The sequence below is a fragment of the Podarcis muralis genome, chromosome 7 (genome assembly GCF_964188315.1).
Source record: "Podarcis muralis chromosome 7, rPodMur119.hap1.1, whole genome shotgun sequence".
NCBI lineage: Eukaryota > Metazoa > Chordata > Lepidosauria > Squamata > Lacertidae > Podarcis > Podarcis muralis.
The window spans coordinates 20,084,755-20,096,402 of NC_135661.1; the positions used below are offsets into that span (position 1 = coordinate 20,084,755).

The following is an 11,648-nucleotide window of genomic DNA, read 5'->3' on the forward strand; positions in this document are numbered from 1 at the left end:
TATATGTTGCTCCTCGAAGTCAAGTCGCAACTGTATTAACGGTGTTAAGAAAAAGGAAACAAACTTGCAAGACGTTTCCGTCTTGCGAAGCAAGCCCATAGGGAAAATCGTCTTGCGAAGCAGCTCAAAAAACAAAAAACCCTTTCGTCTAGCGAGTTTTTTGTCTTGCGAGGCACCACTGTATATTCTTTATTGAGAAATAAGAAGTACAAAGTTATAAGGGCACAAGGTAAAATAAATGTGAAAAGGGGGGGGGGGGGACTTATAAACATTACATGATTGTTATTGTAGTTTACCTAAATGTAACCCAGGGGTAGGCAAACTAATGCCCGGGGGCTGGATCCGGCCCAATCGCCTTCTCAATCTGGCCTGCCAACGGTCTGGGAATCAGTGTGTTTTTACATGAGTAGAATGTGTGCTTCTATTTAAAATGCATCTCTGGGTTATTTGTGGGGCATAGGAATTCGTTCATATTTTTCCCCAAAAAATATAGTCCGGCCCCCCACCCCACATCGTCTGAGGGACGGTGGACTGGCCCACAGCTGAAAAAGGTTGCTGACCCCTGATGTAACCTAATACAGTGTTTATAAAAAATGAATTCCAAGTGTCGTTAAATTTGTGCATGGCGAGTCTACGTTTATAGGCACTTGTTTGTGTGTTCTAAGTTTGTCACAGGAGTTGAAAAGTCAGTGGAAAATGCGAATCCAGGGCTACCCAAACTCTTGACAGCAGAAGCACATATTTTCTGAATTAAGATGGGAGCCTTTAGTGTCGTTTCAAAGACTGAAGGAGGGAAAGGCGCTAAACGGATTCCATTTAAAGTGGGTGGGGAGGGACACAGCTCAGTGGTAGAGCATCTGCTTTGCATGTTGAAGGGTCCAGCTTCAATCCCCAGGATGCCTAAGTAGGGCTGGTAGAGAGCCCCTTTCTGAAATCCTGGGGAGCTGCTGCCAGTCAGTGTAGACAGGCCTAATGTCCTTGCTCTGCAAAAGGGGGGCTTCATATGTTCCTAGCCTGTTGCTCTCCAGATATTGTTGAATTCCATCTCCCATCAGCCCCTGCTGGCATGGCTCCTGGGGTCAGGGATGATGGGACTTTGAGTCCAGTAACATCTGGAGGGTCAAAGGTTCCCCCATCCCTGGACCAAAGGCTAATGGAAGCAGGAACTGTTGCCAACCAGTTCCCATCGTGGCCTCTCTTCTCCCAAATACCACCTGAAGGACCGTCCTTCCCTGAGGGGGAGAAGCAGCAATAAAAGCTTTTTTCTAAACAAACAACTTATTTTTTCCATTTTTTTTGCAACTTTCTTTAAAAAACAAACAAACTGATGCTTTCCTTTCGTAATCTGGTGAAACTTCTTTGTGAACAGCACATAAATCCTGCAAATAACAGTGCATCCAGAAAGGAAGCTCTCTGCCGCATCTCTGCGTGAGTGACTGTATGACTCAAAGCATGCTGATAAATCGCAGGGAACCCTATTTGCACAACGTTTTCAAAGAAGAAGTAGATGGGTTCAGGGTTGCTAGCTCTAGAGGCATATTTCAATTAAGAATTCTAGACCTTCCCTCTTTTCCGGCAACAAAAGCTTTGATTTTGTCCCTGCAACTCACGGCAGTCTAAGCACAAATGGAAAAATGGGAGGACATTTTCAGGAGACGGACGGGACTGACCTGCTGTCGCAGTTGGTCTTCGTAGCGTTGCCTGGCCAGCTTGTCTTGGTACTGCGCTCTCTTCATGGTGGTAGGGGAAAAAAAACATACATGGAAAATCAATTCCATACACAAGAACACAGTGAACCAAGCAAACACGGTTTTGCGAAGTAACCTCTGGATTAATGGAATATATATAATTTTCAAACATTTTTTATAAAGGTAAAATAAAATTTCAAACTTTAATTATGAATTTTTTCAAACCTTTATGATGAAATTAAAATAGCAATATGAATTAATTCTGTTTAAGTACAAAAAACCCCTGCCTTCAAAGCCATTACATCATAAAATAAAATAAAATTACCTATCAATGGGGTTTTTTTACTCCCGTCTGCCTTTCCATGTTAGTTAAGGATACTGTATTTTTAAACAAACATGTGTATAAATATATTACACATTGATTTTTTTACACACACACACAAATATAAAAGTTTATCCATGCTACTAACGAAATAAATAACAAAAGCCAGCCTTTTACCGCTTGCTGCTGCCTTGTCTCTTCGGTAAGCGTCTTCCTCCTTTCCTCAGCTTGCACGCGGATCTGCTCGTTCTTCAGCTGCTCTATGGCAGCCTCATATTCCTTTGGATAGGAAGAGAAAGATCAATAGGAGATGCACTGCCTGTTCATGGAACCTTGTCCACTATTATGGTCCTAGTCAATGACAAACCTCTGAAAAGACCCCAAGGATTCTTTTCCAGTTGGGGAGGGGTGCCTCACTGGGGAAAAAAGGATAATTTTGGAGGCTAATGAGCTGTAAATCAGGAATTTCCCTGTTCGAATCTTGCCTCTGCCATGAACTCTGTATGTCAGGTGTGGGGAACCTCTGGCCCTCCAGATGTCGCTGTACTACGACTCCCATCAACCCCAGCAAGCCTATTCAATGGCTGGGGATGATGGAAGTTGTGGTTCAGCAAAAAATGTCTGGTGGGTCAAAGGTTTTCTTCTAGGTGGTCATAGGAAAAGTGCTCTTGCTCTCTCTTAGTTACTCCATTTGCAGTATGGGGAGATAATACTGATCTACCTTACAAGGTTGTTGCAAGAATTACAAATAAATAATGCACTAGAAGGGCTTTGAAAATTGGAGCACCCTATACAGGTGCCAATTATCTTAATACCACTGTCATCACTGCTGCCTGCCTTTCGGAATGCTGAAGGAACCTCATTTATATATCATATATATATCTTATATAGTAAGAAAAGACAGATCCAGAGACTGCTTAATAGCTTTGAGATCAAGGGAAGAGAGAGACAAAATACTAGGCCTACACTTCAAAAACTCAATTGTGATACAAGAGAAAAGGGTGGAAATTTACCGAGATATTCCTAAACAGTTATTGGACTTGAGAGCCACCTATTCAGAATTGGCTAAGTTGCTGAGACTCAACACAATTCCTTATAGGTGGGAGTTCCCACAAGGACTATCATTCACTTACAAACAGAAGAAGGTTAAAATAAGATCACCAGAGGACCTACAAAAGTTCCAGCACGACCACGGAGAAGATCTCCAAAAAGAAGCAGCAGCTCATTGGCCTATACTCAACCCAGGTGGAGCAATACCTGCACCTTCGGAACCAGAGGAGAAAGAAGATACACCGCTCTAGGTGTAGCAGAATAGTTCAGGATGTCTCTGCGGCTACTCAGTTGGAATATAAACGGCGGAAATTCCCCGGAGAAAAGAAGGAGGTTATTTCACATATTGAAGAAAGAACAATTGGACATTATTTGCCTACAAGAAACCCATGTGACCAGGCTCCACAGGAAGGTTTTGGTTAACAAAAGACTAGGCCAAGAATTTATTTCGTCTGACAAAGTAAAGAAAAGAGGAGTGGTGATCTATGCCAAGGAGAGCCTGACACCTAAATTTCTATTTAAGGATGAACAAGGAAGAATTTTGGCAATTGAAATTCAAACCCAAGGAGAAAAAATATTGATATTAGGAATTTATGCCCCAAATGACGGGAAATCAGAATTTTTCAAGAAGCTGCATGAGACGTTGCTGGACTATCTGGATTATGCTAACATCATAATGATGGGAGATATGAATGGAGTGGTGTCTACACATATGGATAAGTCTTACAACCAAAACTTAACATCAGACGGCAGACTGCCCAAAACTTTTTTTGAATTGACTGACAATCTGGATTTGATCGACATATGGAGGACAAAGAACCCCCTAGGTAAAGAAGGAACTTTTTTCTCTGAGGCCCACCTGTCCTGGTCAAGGATCGACCAAATCTGGACCTCCAGGGGGCTGGCACCCAAGACCAAAAAGGTGGAAATCTGCCCAAAAACATGCTCCGACCACAACGCCTTGAAAATAGAACTTAGATTAACTCAACCCGGTTCCTTCAGATGGAGAATGAATGACACACTACTAAGAGATCAAGAGATTGTGAAAAAGGCCCAAAAAACATTAAAGGACTACTTTGAGATAAATCTGAATACTACAGTTGAAAAAAGAACGATCTGGGACGCAAGCAAAGCTGTTATGAGAGGGTTTCTGATACAACAGAATACAATCAAGAAAAAACTCTGGAATGGAAAGAAGGACAAAATACTGGAGAAAATACACCAAGGAGAGAAAAAACTGAGAACCAAACCAAAGTCCAAGGAGGTGCTGAGAGAAATTAAATTCCACCAAGCAGAATACTCAAAATTGATCAATCAGGAGATTGAATGGAAAATAAAACAGATGAAGCAAAGATCCTTTGAATCAGCAAATAAATGTGGAAAGCTGCTAGCTTGGCAGCTGAAAAAAAGACAAAAGCTAAATACGATAACAAATCTAGAGATTGATGGAAGGACGGTACAGAAACCAGAAGAAATTAGGAAGTGCTTCCACAGATACTTCAAAGAACTGTATGCACAGGGGCCTCAGAAAGAATCAGAGATAGATCAATTTTTAAAGACAAATGGACTATCAAAAATAACTCAAGATAAAAGATCAATCTTGAACTCTACAATAACCTCACAGGAAATTGAAGGTGCCATTCAGAACATGCAACTAGGCAAATCTCCAGGCCCGGATGGGCTTACCTCCAAATATTACAAGGTTCTGAAGGACTATTTGATACAACCTTTGTTGGAGGTATGCAACCAGATCATGGATGGGAAGAGGGCACCAGAAACGTGGAAAGAAGCCTTCATCACATTGATACCTAAGTCAGAATCTGAAAAGACTCAGCTTAAAAACTACCGTCCCATCTCACTCCTAAATGTGGATTACAAAATATTTGCAGACATTTTGGCAAATAGACTTAAAAAAGTCTTAAATGAAGTAATTCATAAAGACCAAGCAGGCTTTCTCCCTGGTAGACATTTATATGAGAACACTAGAAACATCATTGACATTTTAGAACTTTTGCAGACTAACAGGAACACAAGGGCGGTGTTAATTTTTATTGATGCGGAGAAAGCATTCGACAACATATCTTGGATGTTTATGAAGAAGAACTTGGAAGGGATGGGAGTGGGACGGGGGTTCGAGAATGGATTACATGCAATCTATTCAGAACAAAAAGCCAAACTAATAGTGAACAATGTGGTGACGGAGGAATTTAAAATTGAAAAAGGGACACGACAAGGGTGCCCTCTATCCCCTCTGTTATTTATTTCAGTCCTGGAGGTGCTACTGAATATGATCAGAGAGGACCGGTTGGTACAAGGGATAGAGGTCGGAGTGAAACAATATAAACTGAAAGCTTTTGCAGATGACCTAGTTTTGACATTGCAGGAGCCAGAATCCAGTACAAAAAGAGTTCTTGAACTTATATCTGAATTTGGTCGGGTGGCGGGATTTAGGTTGAATAAACAAAAAACTAAGGTTCTGACCAAAAATTTGACAATCACAGAAACAGAGGGGTTTCAGAGAGAAACAGAATTGAATGTGGTTAAAAAAGTGAAATACCTTGGGATCCATTTGTCCTCCAAGAATTTGAATTTATTTAAGGATAATTATGAGAAATGTTGGTTGGAAGTTAAAAAGGATTTAGAAATTTGGTCAAGATTGAAACTTTCCTTGTTGGGAAGAATCGCAGCTATAAAAATGAATGTGTTGCCGAAAATGTTATTTTTGTTTCAAACCTTACAGATCGTGGACAGAGTGGATTGCTTTGGAAAATGGCAGAAGGATATATCTAGATTTGTCTGGCAGGGCAAAAAGCCCCGAATAAAGTTCAAAATATTAACAGATTCAAAAGAAAGAGGGGGGTTTGCCCTGCCGGACCTGAGGTTGTACTATGAAGCTGCAGCCTTCTGCTGGCTGAAAGATTGGTTCTTGTTGGAAAACACTGATGTCCTAGATCTGGAAGGTTTTAATAATGCTTTTGGTTGGCACGCATACTTATGGTACGACAAGGTTAAAGCACATAAATTGTTTAAAAGCCACATTGTCAGAAAAGCAATTTTTGCAGTCTGGATGAAATATAAAGACTTATTAGAGAGTAAAACTCCGAGGTGGTTATCACCAGTGGAGGCCAAGGCCCGAAAAAGACCCAATATGGAGGCCTACTGGCCGAAATATTGGGAACTAACTGAAAAAATTGGAGACAGTTGGAAGTTGCAGAGCCAGGACAAACTAAAAAATAAGGTGCGAGATTGGTTACATTATGCTCAAATTCAAGAGGTTTTCAAAATGGATAAAAAAGTTGGTTTCCAGGTGGAAAAGTCGAAACTAGAGACAGAATTGTTAGAACCAAAGACAAAGCTGTTATCTAGAATGTATAACTTGCTGCTTATGTGGAATTTACAGGATGAGACAGTTAAATCTGCTATGATTAAATGGGCACAGGATGTTGGACATAACATTATGTTTGAAGACTGGGAAAGGTTATGGAACACCGGAATGAAATTCACGGCAAGTACTGCCTTGAAGGAAAACATTATGAAAATGATATACCGGTGGTACATGACCCCAGTCAAGTTAGCTAAGATACATCACCTGTCTGACAATAAATGTTGGAAATGCAAGGAAGCAGAGGGGACTTTCTTTCACCTCTGGTGGACATGCCCAAAGGTTAAGGCCTTCTGGGAAATGATTTATAATGAGTTGAAAAAGGTATTCAGGTATACCTTTCCCAAGAAACCAGAGGCCTTCCTGTTGGGCATGGTAGACCAGAAAGTGTCAAAGAAGGACAGAACTTTGTTTATGTATGCTAGCACAGCAGCAAGAATACTTATTGCAAAGAACTGGAAGACGCAAGATCTACCCACGCTGGAGGAATGGCAGACGCAGTTGATGGACTACATGGAAATAGCGGAACTGACCGGCAGAATCCGAGATTTGGATGAAGAAACAGTCGAGGCGGACTGGAAAAAGTTTAAAGACTACTTGCAAAAGTATTACAAACTGTATGAATCTTAGGACCGTGCATGATTAGGAAATGATACGCTTTAGCAATTATGATTAAGTAATTAGTAAAGTAAGTGACAAAAGAGAAAAGGAGGTAATATGAATTGAACATGTTACGTTTATTTTAAAGGTATAAAAACTGTGACATAATATATTGAATCTGGATACATAACATGTAAAAGTTACAATAAGGTATGACATAAGGTAACAAATTGCTGACATTGTTAATATAAAGAACGCAGAATCGGAAGGGGTGGGGAAGTCCAAGTTGGGATTTATTTTTGTTTTTGTTTTTATTGTTTTGTTAAAAAAAAAAAATAGTTTCTTGTAACCTCTTTATTTGCTTGCAATGTACAGAATTTGAAAAGAAACGCAATAAAATATTTTATAAAAAAAAAAAATATATATCATATAAATGATAATATGGAATTCCAGCAGTCTGCCACAGTGGAAAAAGTCCAGTCCCATCAGATTCCTCCTGTCCCTGAACTATATCCATTCCACCCAGTCATTAAAATAACTAAATAACTACTGTTTTAACTTTTAAAAATTAGAACCAAAGTTTATTTCCTCTTCCCTCCTCATTCCTTTTTCCTTTAGTGTTGTGTAGTTTTTAGCCTGTTAAGCCAGGGTGAGAGTGGGGGCTGTCTTGCTTTAAGTAACTGTCATGCAAGCTTTTTCAACAGCAGGATACGAGTGTGCCAAATCGACAAACACAGGCCGAAATAATAAAATACATTAACGCATTTAATCCACTAAGAACACACACACACTAAAGAACAACAACTAATGAAGCCAACTTTAAAACGAAACAAAAAATACAGTTGGCAGAATAAGCAACATAAGATAAAAATATTCTGCAAAAGCTGAGCAAAATAAATAAAAAATAATTTATCCTCAACCAGACTGTGTGCTGTCTTTTCTCACTGGCAAGAGTTTCACCAAGAACACGGGAAGATACCTTTAACCAAGTATAGTCTGCACTAACTGCTGGCTGCTCTCCAGCGCTTTGGACAGGGCATGTTCCCAGCTCTACCTGGAAATGTCCGGGACTGAACCTGAGGCCTTTTTCATGCAACATGGTGCTTTTTTGCTGAAGTACAGCCCTTCCCCTATTGGTCTATATCAGGCAAAGGCTAACTCAGCCCTCCAGATGTTTTGGGACTACAACTCCCACCATCCCTAGCTAGCAGGTCCAATGGCCAGGGATGATGGGAGTTGTAGCCCCAAAACATCTGGAGGGCAGAGTTTGCCTATGCCTGGTCTATTTTGTCCATCTACCCAAGCATTGACTACGCTGACCAGCAGCATCTTCCCAGATCTCAGCCAGGAGTCTCTCTTATTTCTACCTGGAGATGCTGGGGACTAAACCGTAGACTGAGCTATGGCCCTTCCACCAAAATTTAAAGGGAAAGCGATTGAGAGTCAAATTGGCTTATACCGAGTCAGGACTGTCTGTGCTTAATGGCAGCTTTCCAGGGTTTCAGATCTTTCCTAACCCTACCTGGAGATGCCAGGGATTAGACCCAGGATCTTCTGCACATCAACAGACGCCCTGCAACTAAGCCATGGCTTGTCCGCTAAAGCAAAGGTCTTTCATAGCCTTGCTGTGATCTTTGGTACTGAAGATGCCAGACCCAGAATCTGGGAGCATGGCCTCTAGCACGGAGATACGACGCCACAAAGAAACAACAACAAAAGGTAAAGGCGATCACACAGTGCAACTTGGGTTCTAGAACTGGGCTTACCTTCAGCTTGGACTGCTGTTCTAACTGGAGGGTCTGTTCCTGCAACTGGGCCATGTGGAGGGCCTCTTTCGCATGTCCTAGAAAAGAGTGTGTCCCAGTTAGTCCGTTTAAGCTGTAAAGAAATTGACCCACCGCCATCTGACATCCCTCTGTACAAGAGCTGGGTGACCACTGCCTAGTGTGAGCACAGCAAGGGTTCTGATCAGACCCCCCGCCCCCAACACTTCAATTCCAACAAGCCATCTGCTTTATACATTTAAAAGGAGCATCAACGCTGCGTCAAGCAGGCATGGTTCCCCACAGGAGATGGGAGTTGTTAGGAGACCCCGCCCCCCAAGCAGCTACAGTTCCCATAGTGGTTTAATAATCAATCCCTCTTCACTGGGAACGTTGGGAATTGTAGCTCTATGAGGGGGAATAGGGGGTCTCCTAACGATTGTCAGCACCGTTAATGAACGACAACTCCTAGGATTCTTTTGGGGAAGTCACAACGGTTTAAAGTGGCATGATGCTGCTTTAAATGTAAGGTGCAGATACAGCCTAATTCGAGCCTAATTCACAGTCTTCTCTTAGGAATGAAAGCTCCTCTGTGAAGCTTGCGCTGGCCCTTCAAGGTAGGTGAGTGGAGTTGGAACACTGTCTCTCATCTGCAGTTCAGACACTGAGGCACAGTTTTCAGGCAGCACAAATAACAAGAAATAAGTACAGTGGTACCTCGGGTTACATACGTTTCAGGTTACATACACTTCAGGTTACAGACTCCGCTAACCCAGAAATAGTACCTCGGGTTAAGAACTTTGCTTCAGGATGAGAACAGAAATCATGCTCTGGCGTCACGGCAGCAGCGGGAGGCCCCATTAGCTAAAGTGGTGTTTCAGGTTAAGAACAGTTTCAGGTTAAGAACGGACCTCCGGAATGAATTAAGTACGTAACCAGAGGTACCACTGTAATTCTCAAAGGTAATTGAGGTTAAGACGGAGCAGGTTTCTCCCAGGCCCCACTGACTCCAATAGGCCTACTCTAAGCATAACTAAGTATGGACCAAACCTATAAATCAGGAGTTTCAGAAAATTTTTGACCTGAGGGCCTCATTCTCTTCTATACAACCTTTGGGGTTTTTGTGTTACTATGCTACATGCTTTTGTGTTTTTATATTGTGAACTGCCCTGTGATCCTATGATGAAGGGTGGTATAGAAAGTAAATAAATAAAATAATAATAGCAATAATTCTGGGGCAACGCAGCCCCTCTGGCCAACCTCTGCTGTAACAAAGAGCTCTTAGAGCTGCTGAACATTTGCTGAACATTTACAGAGCCTGCTGGAGTCACATGACAGTTGCAAGGTCAAAGGGCAACCCTCCCTCAGCTGAGCACTGATGCAACCACTGTTGGGGAAACTGCAACACTGGCTCTCCAGAGTTTGAAACATGAGGGCACAAATGCCGCTTCAGAAATGTGCCCTCAGACTCACATTCCTGGCATTTTGCAGCACTTTCTGGAGCCTGGTTTATGAATTTCCCATTTCTGTCCTGTAAAAACAGAGCTGCTGGGGCACACGAGAGAGGACCTTGCAGATGCAGCGCACATGTGGCTCTTGCCTCCCTAGCGTTTTAAAGAAGGGATTTTTGGGGGGTGGGCATCTCTTAGATCCAGTTAACCCTTTACACACACACAACTCTTATTGCCCTCACACCCTGCTTTTCAAAGAAGCGCTCCAGCCCTGTAGATCCAACCAGCCCTATCACCACCCCTTACAAAGGTGCTGACCTTTAAAGCCCTAAATGGCCCCGGTCATGTATACCTGAAGGAGCGTCTCCACCCCCATCGTTCAGCCTGGACACTGAGATCCAGCGCCGAGGGCCTTCTGACAGTTCCCTCACTGCGAGAAGTGAGGTTACAGGGAACCAGACAGAGGGCCTTCTTGGTAGTGGTGCCCACCCTGTGGAACACCCACCTTTCAGATGTGAAGGAAATAAGCAGCTATCCTATCTTTAAAAGACATCTGAAGGCAGCCCTGTTTAGAGAAGTTTTTAATATTTAATGCTGTACTGTTTTTAACACTTGATTGGGAGCTGCCCAGAATGGCTGGGGGAACTCAGCCAGATAAATAAACAACAATAATAATAATTACCCATGACCTTCCTTCTACACTACAGTCAGCTCCCTCGCCATCTGGAACCCATACACTCCCAGCACCTGCCCACCATGCGCTCATGCATTCATGCCCCACGTATTACGTAAAAGGTTTTTGTGGGTGTGCATCCAACTTAGTCCTATTCCTAGCAGACCCACTGAAATCAATGGCCCCCAGTTAGCCGTGCCTCCATTAACTTCAGCGGGTCTACTCCTGAGTAGGGCCTGGGCCTGCCCGCGGCCCTGTCTTTCCTCCCCTCCCTCCTCCGACTCACGGGAGGCGTCCAGCTCCCTGGCAGCCTTGGCCGCGCGCTCCAGGCCGGTGGGGTCGAAGTTGCTCCATTTGTCCTTGGGGCGGCCCCCTTCGCCCGGCCCTTCCCCAGAGGCCCCCGCCGGCGAAGGCGGCAGCGGCGGGGCCCCGGGGGGAGCTCCCAGGCCCGCATCTCCGCCGCCGCCGCGGTTCAGCCCGAAGAGCCACGACATGAGCGCCGCTCTCCTCTCTGCAGCCCAGCCGGCAGGCAGCAAGCAGCGGCGCACACGCGGACCCAGCGCCGCTCACATTGCGCAGGCGCCGTCGCCGCCCCTTCCGGTTTCCGGCGCGTTGCCATTGGTGGGAAACACACGCGCACAAAAAAAAAAGAATGCGAGGAACCATAGAGTTGGGGGACAGACGGGCTTCATACGCACAGTTTCGTTTTAGAGCCAAGG

At 43.5% G+C, this 11,648-nt stretch overlaps 1 protein-coding gene across 1 annotated transcript in view; it reads right to left on the minus strand.

The window, feature by feature from the left end:
- ATAD3A (ATPase family AAA domain containing 3A) overlaps nucleotides 1-11,500 on the minus strand; it is a 50,658-nt gene extending 39,158 nt beyond the window's left edge. The window contains exons 1-4 of the mRNA XM_028740873.2: nucleotides 11,216-11,500; nucleotides 8,809-8,885; nucleotides 2,188-2,289; nucleotides 1,671-1,730 (exon numbers count right to left, since the gene is read on the minus strand). Coding sequence (XP_028596706.2) covers nucleotides 1,671-1,730; nucleotides 2,188-2,289; nucleotides 8,809-8,885; nucleotides 11,216-11,423 — 447 coding nt within the window. The 5' untranslated portion in view covers nucleotides 11,424-11,500. The remainder of the gene's footprint in view (nucleotides 1-1,670; nucleotides 1,731-2,187; nucleotides 2,290-8,808; nucleotides 8,886-11,215) is intronic.
- Nucleotides 11,501-11,648: the final 148 nt, after the last annotated feature.